The sequence below is a fragment of the Neodiprion fabricii genome, chromosome 2 (assembly GCF_021155785.1).
Source record: "Neodiprion fabricii isolate iyNeoFabr1 chromosome 2, iyNeoFabr1.1, whole genome shotgun sequence".
In the NCBI taxonomy this organism is placed as follows: Eukaryota; Metazoa; Arthropoda; class Insecta; order Hymenoptera; family Diprionidae; genus Neodiprion; species Neodiprion fabricii.
The window spans coordinates 3,669,568-3,691,993 of record NC_060240.1 but is presented as its reverse complement, the minus strand read 5'-3'; the positions used below and the strand labels follow the sequence as shown (position 1 = coordinate 3,691,993).

At 41.7% G+C, this 22,426-nt stretch overlaps 3 protein-coding genes and 2 long non-coding RNA genes across 7 annotated transcripts in view; 1 reads left to right on the top strand and 4 right to left on the bottom strand.

Moving 5' to 3' along the window:
* LOC124175101 overlaps positions 1 to 8,586 on the bottom strand; it is a 39,821-nt gene extending 31,235 nt beyond the window's left edge. For both annotated transcript variants that reach the window (XR_006869096.1, XM_046555000.1), the window contains exon 1: positions 8,197 to 8,586. Coding sequence is in view for 1 of the 2 variants with exons in the window: in XM_046555000.1 (XP_046410956.1) it covers positions 8,197 to 8,260 (64 nt within the window). In the remaining variant the exon portion in view is untranslated. The remainder of the gene's footprint in view (positions 1 to 8,196) is intronic.
* A 3,287-nt stretch (positions 8,587 to 11,873) lies between these two features.
* Positions 11,874 to 15,804, top strand: LOC124176285 (serine-threonine kinase receptor-associated protein). The gene is made up of 5 exons (XM_046557384.1): positions 11,874 to 12,480; positions 13,255 to 13,553; positions 13,644 to 13,873; positions 14,478 to 14,614; positions 14,967 to 15,804. The coding sequence occupies exons 1-5, from the start codon at positions 12,363 to 12,365 to the stop codon at positions 15,173 to 15,175; spliced, it is 993 nt and encodes a 330-aa protein (XP_046413340.1). The 5' UTR covers positions 11,874 to 12,362; the 3' UTR covers positions 15,176 to 15,804.
* LOC124176294 lies at positions 12,474 to 13,017 on the bottom strand. The gene is made up of 3 exons (XR_006869343.1): positions 12,970 to 13,017; positions 12,612 to 12,876; positions 12,474 to 12,547 (listed from the first exon to the last, which is right to left on the bottom strand). It is a non-coding gene; the product is annotated as an uncharacterized LOC124176294 (long non-coding RNA).
* LOC124176293 lies at positions 13,697 to 14,568 on the bottom strand. Its single transcript, XR_006869342.1, has 3 exons — positions 14,455 to 14,568; positions 14,062 to 14,248; positions 13,697 to 13,926 (listed from the first exon to the last, which is right to left on the bottom strand). It is a non-coding gene; the product is annotated as an uncharacterized LOC124176293 (long non-coding RNA).
* LOC124176272 (peroxidasin homolog pxn-2) overlaps positions 15,803 to 22,426 on the bottom strand; it is a 37,776-nt gene continuing 31,152 nt past the window's right edge. For both annotated transcript variants that reach the window (XM_046557331.1, XM_046557332.1), the window contains 2 exons: positions 18,381 to 21,991; positions 15,803 to 17,972 (listed from right to left, as the gene is read on the bottom strand). In XM_046557331.1, coding sequence (XP_046413287.1) covers positions 17,712 to 17,972; positions 18,381 to 21,991 — 3,872 coding nt within the window. In that variant the 3' untranslated portion in view covers positions 15,803 to 17,711. The remainder of the gene's footprint in view (positions 17,973 to 18,380; positions 21,992 to 22,426) is intronic.

The window sequence follows — 22,426 nt, the reverse complement described above, 5'->3', positions numbered from 1 at the left end:
AATCGAAGATATCGACCTGGAATACCTTCCTAGATACACGTGTAATATCTGTAAATTCGCTGAAGGAGGTGTGTGCACAGAATAAAATATACCTGCGTAGATGCAAGATGAAAAATGTCTTCGTCGTGGAGCAAGTCAAAGGATAGAGGAAAGAATCTCAGCGACAAAATCAGGCCGCAGGAAGAGGAATTACGATCGGGAAACACTCGCCCTTATCTCGAATCCTGCAGCAGCAACGCGTTCACTCTCGTGGAATGAATATCCATCCTCGCTCAGCTGGCTTAGGTATTTGCGATCATTCGAAATAACGCTATCGAGGCACTACCGACATATTTTCCGCCCCGCGGAATGATTGACGTCACGGATCCATAACCGTCACAGGGTAGGTACGATATCCTTTCTGTCTTCTGGTATATGTAATACACATACAGAATAATTTTGCGCGCACGCGGTGCGTAAGTTTGTCAGAGAAAACTTGAGGGCCCGACCTTTCGGGTTTCTTCGTTTGTTACCTACTGTGTATAGGAGTTAACAAACTAAGTTCCGGAACCTTGTTCGCTTAATCCAGTTCAAACTTTCCCGCTCAGTCACGGTATAGACCTCACACACATTCTGTTTTCAGACGAGAAAATGGCGAGCCTTCGCAACGGAAAAGTATGTAATCGAATTAATTTACGGTTCTGATGCATCGGTCCGGATTATTCCGAAACAGGCGGAGTTAAGGGGAGAGATACAGCTTGGACGGTCTAAAATCATACCTATTTTTAGAAGTTGTTTTTTTACAAGAAATTGAAAAGAGTCGAAGCAATTTGAGCTTGAGGGATTTATTATTTATAGTTTCAAGAACGACTTGAAATTTTGACACAATCTTTAAACCTTGTTTATCGATCCGAGCCTGTGGATAAATTTTCTAATTTCAATCCCTAAATTTTTATATGAAAATGAAATTTTTTATTCATAATCGTATATATTTTACATTTTTTTACATCTAGGCTACGAGGTCGAAGCCGAAAAAGTATTTTTAACTGAAAAAACTTTTCCCATCTGTTACAAGTTGGACAGTGATGTCAGGAGATGGGCCACCAAAAAATCCCTCGAGTTCGGATTCGTTTGCTACTTATATGCGCCATGCCGCCATTTTGTTATTAATTTCAATGAAAAAATTCCAAAATGTTTTTGAAACTGTAAATAATAAAGCCCTCGAACTCAAATTGCTCCAAGTGTTTTAATTTACTTTTAAAAAAAATCCCAATAACAGTTATGATTTTAGACCGTCCCAGTTGAAACCCCCCCTCCTTAACTTTGACGAATGGAAATGAAAAAAGGGTCATTTTCCGACAGTAATTTGTCTTTACAGGAAACTCTGTGACGTTACGAGATGATGATGGGTCTGTGCCGCAGCTTATCCGAGGCTCGAAATTTTCACTTTGGAAATTACCCAGAAATAAAAATGGCTGAGTTTTCACCGGGCTTATATTTTTGTGTTGATTTTGATTTCCAGAGTGTTAGAATCGACGTTTCAGATTCCAACAAGAGTCACGCTGTCCTTTAGTATGAAAATCGGTCGATTCCCGTAGCGAGAGGGGTTTTAAAAAACAGCAAAGCGATTTTAATCAGCACACTTGATGCACAAACTGGGTCCGAACACGGCGACGTAATCCACACATGAGTGCGGCGAGGTTGTTAAAGCGATTCGATTTATCCCTGTTGAGTTTCGGGGGATTCCCATGGGAGCGGGAGGCTGCTCGGGGGTTTTGCGTTTTGATTCCGTGAGCCGAAAAGCCCGGGTATATATGATATTTCGGCTTTCCTGGTGAGTCGAGATTCCCGGACGAAGCTTATTGTGTGCACGGGCGTGTATGCGAACCTTACACAATAAAGTCCTCGCGGGGATTTGGAATTAAGGAGGAGCAGCCGCTCTCGAGATGATCGGCTCATAACCATAATCCTGGATTAAACGAGATTCGAGTCGGACTCATCCCTGTATCACCGAACATCCACCAGTCTCCCCTGATTTACCCCGCCACTTGCAGGCAGCCTCGCGCGCCTTTAATGTTAATCGCGTTATAATTTTCAATGTGTAATTCAATCTCGTCTCATCCTCTTGAACACCCGCACACACGTCTCTTCTACTTGGCACAATACAGTTTCGGGGAAACTTATCAACTCCGTGCTCCAAATTTGACCCTACTCCTCCTCCTCCTTCCCATCCTCGAAACATCAAACTACGCCTTCGCCTCGAGCTCTTCGAGGATTTCTCGCCCTTACCGTCACGTGTCAAAATTTTGACACGTACCTTATCGTCTATGTACATTCCGCGGTACCGGTTACAACGGATCACGGTACACCGAGTGACGCGATTTTCTCTTCAACATTTGTACTCCAGGTCTTCTGTGAAACTGGTCGTTAAACGCCAACAGATAGGCAACCGAAGCTGCGCGTTTTGTATTGCTATGTAATAAAAATGTAGCTTGGGTTGCCTATCCGCTGGCGTTGAGTGATAAGTTTCACAGAAAACTCCCGTTAGTGCAATAAATTACGATTTCGGACTTTTATGCCACGAGTGAAAGATTCGAAATTATTCAAACACATTTTACTGTACTAATTAAATTCGTGCTTCAATAATTTTCATTTTTTTTTTATTTCAACACATTTCGTTAGAATTTTTAATCGACTGTCGATCATTAATACAACCGCATAGTAATTTTGCTATATATAATGGTGCAGGGTGTTGTAACAGGGTGACGAGAGTGAAAAGAGGGCGGAAAAAAGAGTGAAGCCAGGTGCGCGGAATTTGTATATAACGAAGGAAAACTATTTGAGAGTTTGAGGGGGTGGAGGCAATGGAGTGGAAAAATTTTAAACGGGAACTAACGAGGTGGGTGGCGGGCGGGCATTGCTCAGGTCTTTATCGCCGCTTTATACATACCAACGGCCTCATTGGAAGAGCTGCATACACCGTAGGAGGGGAAATGAATTTTCACGGGGCGGTGGGAGGTAAAATAGCGCGTCAAGGAATAAAAGTTACATAAGACAGGCCCGCAACCGGTTCTCACTCTCGCGAGTCGTGTTGCGGTACTTCAGGGGTTCGGAGATAAATTCAGCCGATTGAGAAACGGGGAGAAGAAGAAGAACACAAGTCCTTTCGCGTCCTCTTTGTTCTGCACCGCGTGAATCTGAATGGCTTCTCGAAGTACTTCCATCGGATCGGCGCGGTGAACTTTAAGAGTGACTTTAACGCGACCTGATTTCTTGAGTGCTCGAAAGAGGGGCGGAAAGAGGCGCGCTGGGCACCTTTTAACATTTAAAACTGCCCAAGGACCGTTTAACGGAGAAAAAGTTGAACTTTTCACTTATCGTTAGGCGTTTCGGGGGCAGTGACGCGACGCGACGTGACGTCGACGGCTGCGCAAATTGGAAATCAGAAAATTGACTGATCCGTCGGTGCCAGCGCGCTTTCAGCACGGAATTTCACTTCATCGAGGATTCTATTTCTCCTCTGCGGAGGGTGTCCGAGGGTCGTTAGAATTTCTACTCAAATAATTATCATCATCAGCATCACCGTCATCGTTATCATCATCGTCGTCATCGTTATTATTATCATGATAATTTTTCAGCCACGAAAAGCCCAGCTGATGAAAATTGCGGGCGCAATTTCGACGATACTCTCGAGGATTTCGCAGGGGTTCCACGATTCGAACGCGGGCTTCGCTCCCTTCGATATATTTCACGTTTTAATATCGCTGCGTTAGTATGGGTATAGGTATAGACACGAGTCTGCAGCTCGCGAGCACGAACCACTCAGACGGTAACTCCTCACTCGCAACGGAGACAAAGAGAACCGAGAGCTATGTAGAAGAGTTTGGATGTTCGAGGGTGTGTTTATCGCGAATGAGGGATGGAGGAGATTTAAAACGAGTCTCTATATGTCGCGGTAAAAGCGAGGCGTTCGACGACATCGCGGTGGATCTCCGCATTCGAAATTCAAATTCGAATTCGATCTTCAGCTCACGGGGCGTAAACTCGATTGTTTGTAAATGATCTGTGCAAGCGTTTAGAGTCCCTTTCAGGCGTTGAGCGAGTTTCATCGCGGTGCGATGGCGTTAAGCGAATGGAGATGGAAAATTAGCGGACAATCGAACATCAGCGCGGCACAGCGAATATCGGAAACCGTTTTAATTGAATGGACGTAATCGGGGGGTGAGAGACATTCATTTGATAAGTCTGCACAGACGTATGTTCCACACAGTCATCGCCGCCCTCCCGATGTGCCAATTCCATTTTGCGATTGCCTTCACGCGTTGCAACCGGCACAACCATCACGCGACTATGCGCTCGCATTTAACGTCGCTGAACGGAATCACGTCACGTCACTTCTTTTCCGACTCTCGTGACTGATAGAAGTAGGTACATACCTACCGAGAAAAACGAAAGAAGGAAAGAAATATCTAAAAAAAAAAAAAAAAAACAATTGCCCGAGCATAATAGAGATATAGAGGAGTGGGAAAAAATCAAATGATTTCGAAAGTATTGTTCTCACCTGCACAACAACGAATTTTCTTCCCTAACAATTGTTATACACGGTAAATTATATGTATACTGAGGCGATTAAAATATTGCTATTATTATTATTAATGCGAAAGTTCGAAGAAACTTTTTTCCAATTTTAATTTAAACCACACGATATCGCCATTACGCACGTATCATTATTCTTCGTTTAAATTTATACATAATATACAATAGGTCGTTGAAGTATCGTGGAAACTTTCCTCATATTCCAGCGTAAATGATTGATCTCATTCGGGCGTAAATCTACGAAATTACATCGTCCCGGCTATGCCAGCGAGGAATGATGGGAATGAGAAAAAACGGTGAATAAAAAAAGAAATTGACCCTGGCTGAGTTTGAACATGACGTATGACGAGTTAAATGATGGCGAGAGGCTCGTACATGCAGGATAATCCGTCCCTTCGAATTTTTTTTTTACGAAATGAACCTCTCTCACTTATTCGTCATTGGTTACAAACCTTTGAAATACCGCAAGTCTCGCGGGTACGTAATTAATGTCACATATGTATCGGTATTATTCGAGTAAAGAGTATCTGCAAAAAAAAAAAAAAAAAAAAAACGATACGAACTTTATCATTTTCCTCTTTTTCGAAAGATAAGTATAATTATACAAAAGTCTAGAAATTTTTTCGTATATTATAGACAGAGCGAAATGCAATAACAATATGGATCTTTTTATTTCATCTTTTAAATCCTGCGAGAACTCTCGCAATTCCCACAGTTCAGCCCCTTCGTCGTTCGGGCTCAATCTGCCGCGGGATATAAGGTAAACATGTATACAATCCATGCACATACATACTGATAGATAGGTATACGAATTTCTACCCTTCTCCATTACCGTCATTATTCTATACTCCTCTAGACTGGAGATTGTTTCCAACTATAATACGCAGGCATCGGTATACATAGATATTATATCATATATACCTATATATATATATATATATATATATATGTGCTGGTATACCAGATACGTCGAGTATTATCTCTAAGCGGAAAGAGTTTTCTATAAAGGTATAAAGGTAAAAGAATCCTATGTAACCGAAGAGAGGAATTTTCTGAGTAAAAATTATATAACTTGCAAATTTTTCGACATTTACATATACACACATATATATATATATATATATATATATATATATATATGGGGTAGTCCAAACGAACGTTAACATGGTTTGACCCCGACCCCCACCGAATTGGTCACCGATTAATTTCCTACTTCTACTCCACCAAATATAAGTTTTCTAATTTTTTCAGATTTTTTCCAACTGTCGTTTAGGAGTAAATAATTTTTTCAGAATTTTCTGTAAATCCTAAGTCATTGTATTCAACGAAAAACGCAAAAAATCGGTTTTCTCAAAAATCGCGTTCTCCAAAAAATTCTAAACATTTTGTGAATTTTCTTTGACTTAAAAAAAAAACAACCTTTTTTACATTTGACGTAAAAAAGGCCCGGCCCCCGTTTGGGAGCTACGGTTCTTTTTGCACATCAATGTGCGCGTTATCGGATGAAAAATGGATTGAAAAAAAGTTGCAGCCAAATGTTACAATAAGATAACATGCACATATAGATGTGCAAAAAGAAGCTTAGCTCCCAAATGACAGCCGGACCCATTTTGCGTCAAATGTGAAAAAGTTAATTTTTTTCTAGTCGAAGAATATTCGCAAAAAGTTCAACATTTTTTGAGATTGATGAGATTTAAAATACCAACTCCTGAACGGCAGGTGGAAATTTTCTGAAAAAATTAGAAAATGTATGTTTGGTAGATTAGAAGTGGGAAATGAATCGGCGTTAAACCTTGTTCACGTTCATTTGGACTACCCCATAAATTACAAATTCACCAATAGGAAACACGCGATAACGTTTGCAAAATATTTTACAAGTGTAGAGAGGAAGAATGTTGGTATCATAAAAAGAGAAAAATAAAGCAGCATTAAATTATTCATTGCGTAATACATGTATACGGTATGAATAAAGAAAGAGGACGCATAATAGGGTGAGACAAACGGCTTTGCTCCGCGAGAATGAACGCTGCAGAAGAAGCCGCAGTTTTTCGTGTTGATTATAGCGCATGGTGCTGTTGAAAATTCATGTGCGGTCGCTTCTAAAACTGAAAGTTAATTTTCCACGATCCTGATATACAGTAAGCAATATAAAGCTGTGATATATATATATATATATATATATAACAAATGCGGCTGCATAAATTCTGTACGATGGTTGTGATAATAAATTTGGCAATGCGCCGGTGAATTTTCGAGCGTCTTTAGAAAAACCGATTACAAAGATAACACAGGCCTGTGATGGTTTTCCCCTGACAAAACTGATTAATAATTTGGTTAGGTATTAGGTACAAAACGATGAAAAATAATTTGTTAAAATTCTATCACATAAATGTTCGTAGAATTTTTTTTACTCTTTTCTTAGTAATACTCGAGTTAACTTCCAATTTCTGTGGTAATTATATGTATTAATGTTCGCGATAATATTTGAATATTCATATACCCTCGCTAGTTGTTGTTTATGGTGATTTTAATCATATTTAGAGTACGTAAGTACAAGAGAAAAATATTGAACAGGAGTTTTGAATGTAGTAGAAAAATATATCATAAGTCTTTTTGACTTATCTAGACTCTTAAGTCTTCTTTAAAACTAACGCTCTTCATTTGATAACTACGCATTCACTTTTATATTCGTTATATTTTTTGTTTTTTCATAAAAATTGTTCAAAAATCTGCGTAAATACGTATATCTTGGATGAAAATGAATTTCGATGTACTGCACGGAAAAAAAAAATCTGTTCGGCGAGCTGTATTCTACAGCTCCAGTAACTATACGCACTCTACGGTCTATCTTGTAGTTACAGCAACTATATATTAGTCAGCTCCGATAGCTGCAAGTTGTTCAGCTCTCACAGCTGAATGGTTTTGCTCTAAGAGCTGTAAGTTGCGCTGTGCTCTGGTGCGTTGACATATTTCACAACCTTCAAATTTCATGAGTATGATTTAAATACAGTTGATAGATAATTGTTTAAATAGTCCATTCAAATATGTAAATGACACTGAATAAATAATGATAATAATGATGAAAAATAATACTAATAGCAATATAATTGTACTATTTAATAATAAGCGCTGTGAGCGGAGCCGAAAAATTCTGGTCTAGCTCTTCGAACGAAGCTGTTTAGCTGAGAGAGCTGAACAACGTACAGCTATGACTGCTGACTAGCAGTCAGTTATACGAACCATGCAGTGCTCTTCCAATAACAGAACGTTTAGTTCGACGAACTGTTTACAAGTAACTATCTAATATTTAGTTCCACGAGCTGAATTTTTTTTTCCGTGTGTAAAAAAAACTAGCCCTATATTTTAATTCAACATACCTGATACCTAAAAAAAAGCATTATTATTTTAAGGGTAAATTAAAAGTCATATTTCGCAGGCTTGTTACACGCGTTAGTTGTTAGTTGTTATTACACGCGTGCAGAATAAGTCACTGCGTGTTGCCACCTGGCAGGCGTTACAACACGCGTGTTCAAAGAACACAAAATTCAAGCTACAATTGCTCCGTCGGTAAATGTACGTACATACGCTGTTATTTTATTAAAAAATATTTCTCCAACTCACCTCCATAGCAACGGTTTCCTGCCAGCCCAACAACCATCAGTAAAAACTTCACGGTCATAATCATATTTGCGCAAAATATGAGCCGAAAAACGAAAATAAATATTGGACACAAAAATAAAAAGATACTACGTCTTGTTCGGTTTTCGTTTCTTTTGTTTTCAAACGAACAACTTTTCCCGCCGTAAGTTTCAACAGATTTATCCGTACAACGTCAAACTTCACAGATTTCTTTATAATACCGTTTTCAAATCACTCGAATTTATCCATTATCGAATTACGTTCGTAAACCTGTACGTCGAATGGCTAATATTATTCATTTGTTTACTACGTTTTTTAAATAATCGTGCGCGCTTAGAAGGGGATTCGCCCACAAGCTCCCCTGACGCGAGTCTAAGCCCGACTGCGGAGACGAGAGCTCGAATCTTTCGGTTCTGCAATACATGTTTCGTCCAGTGTGTTTGTGTGCGAATTCGATCACGTGACTACACAATTGCGCCGCGCAGGCGCTTTCAACCCCCGGTAACGCTGCCTGCTTTACGTTCTCGTCTCCAGAGGCGGCAACAACTTTTTTTTTTTTCACTTTTTCTCACAGATCGTAGTCGATATGCCGTTTCTCTATAATATGATTTTCGTCCGTTCTTCACAATATCGGTTGAGATAATATTTTCATCTTATTAAACTAATTCATACCATCCAACGCTGATTAACAAGGACAAAGGCTGATCATGTCGATTTAGAGTTAATTGCAGTATGAGTGGAATTACAATTTTTTTTTTGTTTTCACCGTCTTTTGGCAATTTCAATTTACAAATTGCTGACACTGAGCCGCATAGCTTCAAATACAACAGATATCAGCGATGCCTGTGTAGCGTTTCTAAGAAAATAAAAAAAAATAAAAAATACCGATAAATTTTGCAGTATATTACAGCAGGGCGAAGAGAATTTGCGGAGACGCGGGGTAAATAAAATTTTTGCACGCTGCTGCACGCGCGGCTCAGCCCAGCGTGAAAATAACTGACTGACCAGGTTATACTTTTCGTGTTTTATAACCGTAAGCTTGGACGAAATTTTTTTTTTTTTGTTCTCTTTCGTTACTCAGAACTCGACAATTACTCACGGTAGAATCATTTCGACCCGCAATTGCAGAACAACGTTCACGATTTAATCTGAAAATTGGATCAGCGACCATTCGGCGAAAATGATTGTTTCACAGCGTTGACGGTGTTGGGTGGTTTTTTTTTCTTTTGCTGTTTTTTTTTTTTTTTTTGTTTCATTCCGTACCGTTTTCTGCTTTACGCTTTGATTGTTGAAATTGCGTTCTCGAAATATTCCTATAAGCCCGCTGTCACGCACTTGTAAACTGTGTCGTTTATAACGAAAGCTGCGATTAAATATTCACCGAGTCAATACACCGTGCGTATGTTGTTCTATGCGGTACAAAGCCTCTCGCACCGCATTTATTCCCACGCGACTGCGGAGTTTGCTCAGCAGTTCAATTTCGCTGTTCAATATTTTTGTCGCCGACAATTTTACGGGAAGAGGATTAATTAAATTTTTAAAAAGTGTCGCCACAGCGGTCCCGGCGTCTTAAGCAAACCTCTCACTTGTCGTTTTTTTTTTCTTTCTTTTTTTTATTCCAAACATTTTGTCATTTTTTATTCACTCTCCACCGATTCTCACCTCGTTTTCTTTAAACATCCTGAAAAAGTAGAACGAGAAGAAGAAGAAGAAGAAGAAGAAGAAGAAGAAGAAAAAGAAAACGAAAAAAGATGGTATGGACCCGCGTAAAATGGAAAAGGACTTAGGTATGAAAATATTATTCCTTCGACGATATGGTGTGAAAAAGTAAAACGCTCCGTAGCATCGGAACGAAATAATTTCTGTAATAAAATAGGTGTGCGAGGGAATAATTTTTCATCGATTTACGATTTACGATTCTTCAATTTACGATACATGAAGTATATTTTTTATGACCGTTAATTAACGCTGGGTCTCAGATTCACCCAAGTTATCAGCGAGCGCGAAACTCATGTATAAAATTTGCACGTGTATCGGTGTGTTTTAATTAATATGAAGAACCTCGCAAAGAGTTTCTATCGGCGTGAAGTCAGCCACCCCCCTCTGCATATATTTCTGCAATCTGCTGATACAAATATATATCCTCTTTATCCAGAACATTGAGATTTAATTAAAATAGCTTGCTTTCAGTTACGCATCGATGCCTGATTCGCGATCGGATGCCACGTTTCGCGGCGCTAATTAGATTTCGTTATTATTCTACTTCGTGTTTTACTTCGACGATTAGGCAGACTTTTAGAATATTTTTTCTCCCGTAAAAATGAATAGTCATAAAAAATGACTATTGCGTGTAAATCATTTTTGCCGGCGGTGATAAGAATCCCTAGAACCATTCGACAGGTCATTATAGCAGATGTAGAATGACGCATATGAATTCTTTGGATTCTCCGGCGTATGCAGTATACGGTATATTCGCTTAATTTATATCCCAAATAACCCCGAAACCTAGTTCATTTCTCGTCTAATTTATTGCAAATAAAGTTTCCCCGTACAGTCCTTCGAAATGAAGAACATTCTTCACTGGCCCGCGGGATATCAATGTCACCGTAATTTTCCGGCCATTCAAATTAAACCCGTTTTCACGCTGACTCGCATTTCAACCCTAGAAATTTTAGAGGCGAGGGGAACCGGAAAAATGATAGGCTTATATTCTCATGTCTTGAGTGAAATCTCTTTAATGCGAACTGCACATGTACGTACATTTCTCTGTAGTAAATGAAATAGAACTTTTTAATTCTATTTTTAAAGACACATCGGACTGAATAAAATTAAGGAGGACATCTACCGTTGAGTGAATTCTTTCATTTACCTTCTGATCCTAATTTTTTTCGTTATTTTCGTATTATTCATACTATGGACGGTTGTAAATGCGCAAAAAAATTATTTACAATCATCTGCAAGATTGATATTGCATGCAATCGTTTAAAGACCGTCTCTGATCAACCTTATAAGTAATACTTCTTGCACAATTGCAACGTCATTCGTCATTCTAGAGAAAAAATACCAAAGATATTTAGAAGATAATTCCATATCTTTTTTTTTTAATATTCTTACACATACTGAATGCCTTGAAGAACTAGGCATACATTTTTCTAGGATATAACAAACGACTGCAACGCTATCGTTTAATTCTTTAAAAACAGTCTTGCGTTAGTCATTTTCAAAGTGCTGTAACACCTTCCTAAATGAATACAAACAATTGTTTAAGGATTCTGAATAATCGCCTGTAAAATGCTTGTAAAGTTGTTTGAAGAAAAAATCCGAAAGTATACAAGTCCATTTTCTAAATTTTTTTTTTTTTTTGCGGATTGGGGCTCCTGCAGGCAGACAACTGGTATTACTGTCCGCGTTAATGTATATATGGTTGCTAGCTTCCAGGGATAGCGACCAACTTCAAAGTTTCATAATTCTAATCTGGTAAACTTTTTCTCGTTAAATCAACACCTGATCGTGCGTACAGGAGTACCATAAACCGAAGCAGAAAATTACCGGAACAAGTTCGCCTTGGGATGCATTATAATCATTGCAGATTCGTTATTTAAAAATGTCACGTTCGAAAACAGCCGAGTCGCACAAAGAGGCTGACCTGACAGCGTCCTTTCGCGTTGTGTGTGCGCGTCGCGATCTGCGTTTTACTACCGGTTAAAAAATAAAAGACATAAAAGTTGCGGTGTGGGGCGTCAAGTTTGGATAGAAATTTCATGGTCGGTCCATGAAAACGTCGTCGTTGCACTTCGCAGTTGCAGGGAGGACTGGCGGCCATGATTTCCTGGCCAAAGTCCCTGAAGTCTGAACTTGGCTGCGTATCGCGTCGAGCCGAGTCGAGTCGTCAGTCAGTCGGTCAGATCGTTTCGATTATTACCACCGACTACGGGCTTCAAGAACAAGAGACAAGATAGTAAACGTCTACGAGCGTCAAGACGGCGAAGCATCGTGTGCGAGAGGCCGTTGCGTCTCCACAACGAGGAATCGGCGCCGAAAAATACAAAAAAACTTCCAGTAAACTTAACTCTCGTCATTGTCCGTTGATATTTAGTGCGCGCTTTACGGTGACAGCGCGCGTTTCATATCAACACGTTGAAATATAAATGATGGCGAATTTGAGGCAGACACCGTTAACCTGTAGCGGGCATACGAGACCCGTCGTTCATCTAGCCTTTTCCGATGTTACGGAGTCCGGCTACTACCTAATTTCGGCGTGCAAAGGTAAGGATAAATAACGCCTCGATTACGCGCTTATGCGCTTCCGAGTCCACTCATTTCTCCCGTCAATCTGGAATTGAATTATTTCTTCATCGTCATATTTCGCCTTTTCGTTAGACACTCTTAGGTTTTACCTGTCATTTATGCCTGTTTTTTTTTGCAAAATTCCTCTTCTTCCTCAATTCCTTACCCCTCCTCTTCTCCTCCTCTTCAAACAATGTTTTATTTTTTTTCCCTCTTTCACGCTTTGGCTGTCCATTCCATTCTGGTTCGCCTTGGCCTAGTTTCAAACGATATGCCCAAGGCCCAGGCTACACTCATGTACAGAGACACATGTATAAGGTGCACATGGACGCTGCACGCTTTATGCTATAAGCTTTATCAGCGTGTCGGCGCATTCTTGTTGCCAATGAGAAAAAATCAATAAATTAGAAATAAGTTCGATAGAAAAATTTTACAGCCTCATAGCTGAGCGTACCGATTCCTACCTACCTATTGTCGCCAGACGTGTCGCATGCGGGATCATCCCTCACATCTACGGTGTCTGACCCCGAACTAAACCTTAGAAATGCGTGCCTAATAATCCCACTCCCCCACCTCTCTCAACGTCGTCTCTATTTTGTATAGAAGAAATTACCACTATATGGCTAAAATCTAGGATATATCATCGTAGTACACATTGACAAACATTCTAGTTAGCCGAATATTTGTAAAATGGGAAGAAAAATGAGTATATGAATATGCCAGCGGTAACAAAATATGAATAATTATTTACAGATGGAAAGCCGATGCTGCGGCAGGGCGACACTGGGGATTGGATCGGCACGTTTGAGGGGCACAAAGGGGCAGTGTGGGGTGTCGCTTTGAACCCACAGGCCACCAGAGCAGCTACAGGCGCTGCGGACTTCAATGCCAAGGTGTGGGACGCGATAAAGGGTGAAGAAATTCACTCCTTTCAGCACAAGCATATAGTCAAATCTGTCAACTTCAGTTCTGACTCAAATTACCTGTGTACTGGTTCCAATGAAAAGCTAGTCAAGATCTACGATCTAAACAAGCCGGAAGCAACGCCGCAAGTGAGTATAAATTTGTTTGGAATATAAAAATCCAAAAACAATTGGGAAAGTACAACTTGACTACTAATTACGTATTTTATTACCCTGCAGATATTTTCCGGTCACACTAGTGGCATAAGGCATGTAACTTTTTTCAAAAATGATACCGCTTTGGTTACCTGTGCCGATGACAAAAGCCTGCGTTTGTGGGACAGAAACAGCGGGCAAGAAGTGAAAAGACTCGATTTTCCAGCAACACCCAGCTCGATGGAAGTCTCCAGAGATGGCAACATCATTACGACAACTCATTCTAACGTCGTCACGTTTTGGGATAGCAAAGAGTGAGTATTGACCCCCTCTCCACCCGACTTGGATTCCAAGTTCAATTATAATTCTGCATCGCCGATTGTCGTATGAAAAAAAGTAAATAATCTCTGAGGCAGTCAACTACGCAAGAAATCCCGATTTGCAGCCGTTGAATATTGTAGATTTCATCGGCTCAGAAAAGATTCGAGGTAACGGTACATACCTAACATGAACTTTCATTGCGCTGTATCGAGTGCAACAGGAACAGAGGTATTTGCCATGAAAGATATCCAGCCATTTATGGATGTACAAGGTCTGGTTCCGTGCCAGAGTGGACAGTTTTTACTTTCAAATAATGAAGACCATTTTACTTCCTGATCAGCAATGTCCCTGGCTTGAACAGCCATGGCCTAGAAGGAAGTTGGGCTCTTGTACATTTATTTTCATCTCCTGGTAAAGAGAACTACTTGCAATTGGCACAGGCAACTTGTTTACAACACGAGGAAGGAGAATAATGCATTGGCATTACTCGTTTTCTTTTTTTTTTTCATCTGCCATTTCTTCCAGAATTAGCAGAAAAAATATTGCTGCATTGAAAAGTTTGTATCCTACTCACCTGACTCGATTTGTTGATTGCAGGTTGACCAAGATCCGAGAGTTTATTGTTCCTACTCAAGTGAACAGCGCAAGTTTACATCCAGACTGCAGCATATTTGTATGCGGAGGAGAAGATCTGAAAATGTACAAATTCGATTACAGCACTGGAGCAGAAATCGGTACGGTATTTAACATTTATCAATGTTCCTACTTTACTTCATAAAATTCTTCCCTAAGCGTATAAGTACATTTTCTGTTTACCTACACTCATTATTCATTCTCGCAGCAGCAAAGCGCAATTAGTAATTCTCTCATCACCCAACAACGGAATGACAATACAGAACTGAGGTCACAGCATGCAGCATGCCTGGGCGTTTATAATATAAGGCCATTCTTAAGAGGCTTCAATCCTGTGCCTTATTTCCCCTTGAACTTCGTGCATTTAACTGATTTTTAGAAAAATTCTTCATAGTTTATAGTGACGAAATTTTTCCTCACGATGTGGTGTTTTTTATTTTTTTATGTTTACAGAATCTTTCAAGGGACATTTTGGGCCTGTTCACTGCGTTCGGTTTTCTCCGGATGGTGAATTATACGCGAGCGGATCTGAGGATGGGACGCTGAGGCTTTGGCAAACTACCGTTGGAAAAACCTACGGCCTATGGCGTTGTATCGAACAAACTCCAATGATTCCAGAAAATGCTGTACTCAATAACAAGCAAGAGGTCTCGGCAAGCTAAACGCCATATCTCAATTCATACCTCAGATGATAGTCTTGACCGTTAGATTATTCCAGGATGAATTTTGACGCGGGGATAAACGTCTGGCAACAATAAAAATTCCAAATTCCGTGATAACAGACGCGCGAAATCCTTCAAAATAAATTTTAGAAGAAAACCAAATTATATATCTAATTAATTTGAAGGTTGGTGTCTTCGGAATTGAAAATTTGCTCGTTATCATCAAGCATAAAAGTGTGAAATAGGAGAGTATGAAAAATGAACGTTGAGAAACTTGTATTTGTTGGAATAAGTTTCATAATATTCCAAAGCTCTTGGTTGCGTTTAAATATGTTCTCAAGATTTACACTTATCGCGATTTTAAAAGTTTATTGAACAACCGTTAAGCTTCTTTTCAAATTTTACTCATCTCGATATCGTTTCTATTAAAACGGCTTTTCCTAAAGAGCTGAGCGGAAAATCGATTAAGAAGCAAAAGTGACCTTACGTTAATTCGTGTCATATCGGTGACTCTGTATGAGAAGCTTTTGAACTACGAGTTTGTATTTATAAATTTTTTTCACTCGAATGAGACATGCAGTATAGTTATAATGCCATATAAACTATATTGTACACCTTTTTCAAAAGCAGAAAAATAAAAGAAAATGAAAAAAATTTCTCGTATCGAAGGATAATTCAAACTGTATTTTCGCTTGGGGAAGCTTATGAAGAAATCTTCTGTACATAATATTCATACTCATATTTATAAGGTCCCGAAAATATAGTTGTAATAATCGTTCGTCTGTACGTTTTTTTTTCTTAAGCACCTCAATGATCTATAAAAAGATGTGAAATAAAAAAGTCTAATAAACAACTGAAACAGCTAAATCATCCTAATCATTGAATTATATTCGTCGTTATGCGTTCGTTAGGGATCTGAATTTTTTTTTTCATTATCAAGAATACTGTACGAGAATAACATTACTTCCGAATCGTATACGTCCAAAATACAGTATGTTACAGTCGAATGAAATCGTATTACATGATGATGAACCGAATAAAGACGAAACTATTACCTGTGTATTTTAGAAAAAAATAATAATTAAAATTTATTATTAATATACACATACACGTGATATCATATCTATGTGTATAGTGTTACTATGAGAATTTGTAGCGGCTTATAGCTATGCGTGTGTATATGTATATATATATTATCTATTTTTATTTAGAAAAACAAAACAATAATTAGGTACAAATTAAAATCTATACAAACAGCGTTCGTTAGTACAATAGAAAACGCTGTAAATAACATTATTATACATACTTTTAATAACATATATTATATAAATTCTAGCACGTGTAACAATGTCCTTATTATAATTTTTATAAGGATATGATATTCCGGATTTTTTTTTTCTCAACCGGATTAAAAGATTGTTGAAAAATAATGAAACATCATTCTGTGGCAGTATTCTGTAGTAGATGTAGCTTTCCTAACAAGCCGTCACGGCATTTTTCTATCGTTTCTACAATAATCACCGAAAATTTAACTGTGCATACAACACTCGCACATGAAAAATAATTGTATCCACAATTTAGCGTGATTATTGCAGAAACAAAATATATTTATTATGCGTAACCACGCGGGGCCGATTTTATACCTACGGTCGATATCGTAATTGATTTATACACAGAAGTATAAAATAGGTATTAATTTTCTATAATAACTAAATACCGCGGGATTATCTTCTATATTTACATTTTTCGTATAGGCCACTTTTTTATAGGTATAATATAATATATAGTATGTATATCTATTCATACAGAAATAATCGATCCTCTTATCGAGTTGCTTTGCTGTGGATTTTTTTCAGGGCGATGACCGGATTACGAGGGACCAAAATTAAAACATAAAATAAAAAATACACAGCAATATATACTGTAGATATACAAGTCACAGTATCTTCAAATTATCAACGGTTTCCCCAAATTATAACGTACTTCTATGTGTCAGTTCTATTGTGAAATGAACAAGTTTCAGGATTGATTGATTTTCAAACATTCCCGTTCTAATGTCAGTGGATAATAATAACGAAATATGGTATAACGATAACGGGCTCACAATCAGTTATATTTGTACTCTACCTTTTCTTTCCGACGTCAAGCAGATGACCCGAACTTTTCGCAATCCACGTCACTGCGTATTGCCGATCTAGATCCTGACATAATCTAACTCGGAATGACGATTCCGTCCGAAGAACAGTATCAATTTGGGACCTACAGCGATTACTACGGTGATGATACCTAACGGGCTGAATATTTCCGCGATGATAATAACACAGGAAACAGAATGAATTGTCGCATAAATTCTGAGCTTTTACACGCGTTACGAATCTCCTTTTTCCCGCCTTTGAGTATTCTAGCCTTTGCAGATCCATGATCATATCCCCAAGCATTGTCCGATGCAATTGGTTGCGTTCTTCGCTCCTCACCTTCACCATGCTTGACCTTAAAAATTAATTGAACAAATGCGCGACCTGGTCGCGGCGTATATTTAACCGATAAACTGCGAGAGATCCGGCAGTTTGAAACCGTTGAACGTTGCTGCTGTTGGAAGGTTTCTCAAATTGTTCCCCGGCGAGGGGAAACCCCGGAACGCATTTGAATTCGGGAATTGCAACCTCGCTGATGCTTCCGATGCGGCCAAAACAAAACCGCACTGAGCCGTGCAGACATCGTCTCGAAGAATGGCTTCGCGAGAGGCTTCTCTGAGAAGCTGATTGCAGTCTGTAACACGGAGCGATGCGCACTGGGTCTGAAATCGAACAATTGCACATCGTTAGCAAAGAGGATATTACTTAGAGAAAAGTGTTTTAAATATCCCGGGCTCAAAAGTACCCGAATCTATTAGGGTGGGTTCACATAGACGCGGTCAGGCGGTAACCAATCAAATTGCTTCAAATCTGGTGAACAATATATGTATTTTAGGCATTGTGATTGATTAGCACATATGTGAATCGGTTTCCCAACCAGAATCTCTTTTTTCAAAATCCCCCGGACAAAATGCCCCCTTCCCCAATATTATTATACGTTTATTAATGTTCGTACAGTTATTTATTTATTTGTTTGTGGAAATTTCATCCAGAGGAATTTTCTCCTCGAGATTTTATCGAGGATGTTTTGTCAGGGGAGATTTCGTACGTAAGAACTGGCTTATACTCACTCCTTCGGCAGTGCATACACAGCTGGTGCAAGGCGTTGGGAATCCGGATTCACCAACGGCGACATTGCGACTGCCGATTTGGCATCCGTGGCTGGTTTCTCGCCAGGCGGCAAAGTCCATGTGCGGCATAGACGAGCAGGGTACCCTGGGGTTGAGGAAATTGCTCGGAAGATCGAACGCGGCGCGTTGCATATCCTGGTGTTGATCCATGTTCTCGCATATCACCTTGGACAGCGTCGTCTTCCTTATCTCGGCCAATTGGTGCTCCGTGAACCGAATGTTGGGGTCGTCGGTCTCGTACCAGAACCTGTCGCACTTACGGGACTGTCTGAACTGTATGGCTATGATGCATGCGAAGGTGGGTCCGACCAAACCGCCCTGAAGGGGTCGCTCGCTCATACCGCCGGGGAACAGATCGATGTCGTCGACCGAGGCATAGATCCGCTTAAGCCGGGCGATAACTTCCGGCGCCATTTCTCTCGAAAGGTCCTCGAAGGTCGTAGCACGTTTCAGATTGCAGAGTGCTCTGTAGTTGTTGTATGATGGGATACCGTGGTCCCTAGCTCTCTGTACGTTGAGGGCGATCAAATCAACACCCGAGTGGGGGATCCCCCTGTTTTCGAAAAGATGATTGGTCACCTCGCCGGTTATAAACTGATCGAGAGTCTCCATAGGCGTAGAAACAAGGCCTCTTATCATCTCGTCAACCATTCCCGGATCGTAGAGCATGTCCGGATTGAAGAAACCGTCACGAAGCAAAATGGGCGGATCGATGTTCTGGAAGTTTGAATCCATCCTGGGCAAGTGAGGTCTGAGAAGCGAATGTCCGATCCTGAAAGCCGCGGCTGCAAATTCGTTCAGTACACTGGGGTTACACGTGGGCGAGTACTCCTTGTAGTATCCCTGTGGCAGTAGTTTCAGACCGTACAGACTAACCGCGTTCCAGCCGAGTATCCTCGGCAGAAACTCGTTGTAAACCAAGTGCTGAAGCATGGCGGAAATGATCCTTCGCGAGTGTTGGAAAAGCTTTTCACCGTCCCAATGCGGGTTCACCTGTCTGAGACCCTCCATGATTCGGTTGTGCTCGCGTACCCAAAGAGTGTGCATAACGGCGAGTGCGGGCTGCTCGGAGACGCGGCCATCACCGCCGATGAAACAGTACCCGGATCTCGTTTTGCATTCAGGATGAGTCGCCGTTTGCGGCAAAAGATCTTTTCCGCGGTTCGGATGACGTGTGATATTCATTCGGCCGTTGAACGTGCGAAGAACCTGGCAAACGCAGTCGTTTTCACCGTATATAACAGAGCCGTCGAGGAAGGCCGTGTTCTGGTTGATCTGTTCACGCGGTCCGAGCTGTTGCTGACCGGGCAGCGACCTCATCGAAGGTATGCAGAGTCTCGCCCCGGAGGAGACGTTCACCGTTGGATAGAAATGATCGCCGGGTGGTATGGGGAACGGATTACACTCAGGATGCACGGTGCGGGCCGAGTCGCAAGATCTGCAGCTCGGTATCGACTCGTGGAAACCCTTGTGGATCGGAGTCATGGTCATATCGTGATCGACGAACTGTGCGAACTGCATTACCATCAGAGTGTATCGATTGTGAAGATTTGATATATCGGGGTGAATAACGGTCGAGATGACTCTGGGGTTGGGCAGAGGTATGCCGGTTATGGAGTTCATTCGCGGTTTCGATACACCGTCCTCGTAAATGGGAGGTAGGAGTCTCGCGAAGGTGGTGAGCGCGGTACCCAGTTTTGGATTGCGAAGATTGTTGCAGTGCCCACTGAGGGTTCTGAACGGGGAGCTTGGATCGCAGGGACTGTCGTCGGGTGGACAGTCGAGCTCGTCTGGGGTAGTCTGGCTCTGAAGGAAGCTGGATATGTCGACGGTCTGCAATATGTCGCTGAACTCGTTGTTGGGAAAGCCGAGAACGTTGTCGGATGAGTCGAAAATCTGTCGTTTTCGTCTACGTAGACCATGTGCCCCGTTTATAATCTCGTTTGTCGCGAGCTCGAAGAGTATCGAGGAGTTTGCTAGAAGTAGGGCGTCTTTACTGGCCTTCGAAAAGCTGGCCGCGGTACCGATGGGTGATTTGGGATCAGCGGTCTTCTGCTCGAGCCAGGCGTTGTACTCCAGCTGTTTTCGCACCACGAGGTCCTGCTCGGCCTTCCTGACCGCGTTGGCGATCACCTCGGGGGTCAACTCGGACGTGACCTCCTTGGCAATAACGGAGGTCATCGAATTGTCGGATATCATGTCCGGCGTGGGATGTTCCCGCCACGCGGCGAGGTCGGCTATACCGTGCTGGTCGCAATTTATCTTGACATTCAGGTACGGGTCCTGCTGAATGAAAGCCATCGGTTGAATTTTCGCTATTCCGGTGTTCTTGCAGATGATACCAGCAAGCGATACTCGCCTGACCTCGGCCAGCTGTTCGGCGGTAAGACCGGACGGCGGCAGATCATTTTCGTACCAAAACCTGTCCGAGTTTCTCAGCTTTACGAATTGCTCTCTGAGCAAACATCCGAAAGTCGGTCCAACGGCAGCTGCTTCGGTAGGTTTTTCGAAGGTCCCTCCGACGAGTAAATCGACATCCTCGGCGGTCGCGTAGAGCCCACGAAGTCCCTCGACGTCATCCTCGCTCATCGTGTACTCGAAGTCGGTGAAATTGATCATGCGATCGTTGCCCGAACAGTAAGAAACGAAGTGCGGGTAACCAGGCACTCCGTGATCCCTGGCCGCGTGGATGGCTCTCTCGGCTTCGTCCCAATCTCCGTTATCTACGCCGGGAATCCTGAGGCTCACCTGCCTTGCCGGCCTGGCGAGAAGGTCCTCGAGACTGACGGATCCGTTGTTGAGGGAGAGAAGCGCGCGCAGAGCGCCAAGCGCGACGGAGTCAAAAACGCCGCCGCGATTGGTCGACGAGTACCCGGAGTAAAACCCGCTCCTTACCGGTTTCAGGTCGGCGTTGACGAAGGCCGCCTCGCCGAGAATGCTTGGTACGAATTCGTTAATCGTGACGTGCTGCAGTTCGGAAATGACTATGCGCCGTGCCTCCAGGAAGACCTTCGCGTCCTCCCAGTGATCGTTTACCTCGGCGAGGCCATCGGCCAGGCGATTGTGCTCGAGGAAGAGGGTGCGGTAAAGGGCACCGAGGGCCGTGCCGTCTTCGCACTTCTTGCACGCGGCCAAGCTAACCCTTCCATGGGAGTAGGTCCTAATGGCGTGAAGGTCCTGGTCGGTGTTCCCGTAGAGATCGGAACCGTCGAGGTACCCGGACACGGCGTTCATCTGCTCCCTGGTCTCGAATTTGCAGCTGGTCGCGGTAAGGGTCGGCAGCGAACGAGTGTAGTTTCTGCAAACTTCACTCCCCCCGTTTTCGCTCCAGGTCGAATAGCACTCGGCGTGATTTGGGCCGTTCACACCGCAGCAATCAATCCCTTTCGGATTCATCGTCTCGGCTATGTCCCGCAACAATAATTCCGCCCACACCCCGGCCAAGCTGGCAAGTCCTTCGTGATGTGCAGAGTCTCGACGAAGCGACGATACAACATCGAAGGGTAGCGGCAATGCGTGAGTCCCTACCGATTGTCTCGGTTTGCTGATTCCTGAAAAACAAATCGTGCTCGGTAAAATGATTGCTTGAATAATTCTAGGGAATTTAAATGCTATCGCGTTATTCTTGTTGCGATAATTCAGGGGTTGCAGGTACGCCTTGTTGCATGCAACACGTTACGCAGTAATACGGTAGAAGAGACATGGCGTAAAATACCGCCTCATTTTATACAATTCAACATGCATTTATGCGGATATAGAAGAGAATATGTAGGCGGCAAATTGAAGCGAGATTCTCTCGAAAGATACAATTGGCAAATTATAGTTGATTAACGATAAGAATGAATCGACACGATTTAGAGGATGACGGTATTTTATTTGAAAAAGGCGAACGACAGGTCGATGATCTCGTATTATATACACCCAGGTTTTTTAACTTGTATTCTTCGTTTCTACGCTAGTAAATCAACCGCTGGTGAATGGTTAAT

Coding starts and splice junctions, on each gene's coding strand:
- LOC124176285 (XM_046557384.1), top strand. CDS start 12,363: ATGATGGCGAATTTGAGGCAGACACCGTTAACCTGTAGCGGGCATACG. Junction 12,481..13,254: donor CCTAATTTCGGCGTGCAAAG/GTAAGGATAAAT, acceptor AATTATTTACAG/ATGGAAAGCCGATGCTGCGG. Junction 13,874..14,477: donor ACGTTTTGGGATAGCAAAGA/GTGAGTATTGAC, acceptor TGTTGATTGCAG/GTTGACCAAGATCCGAGAGT.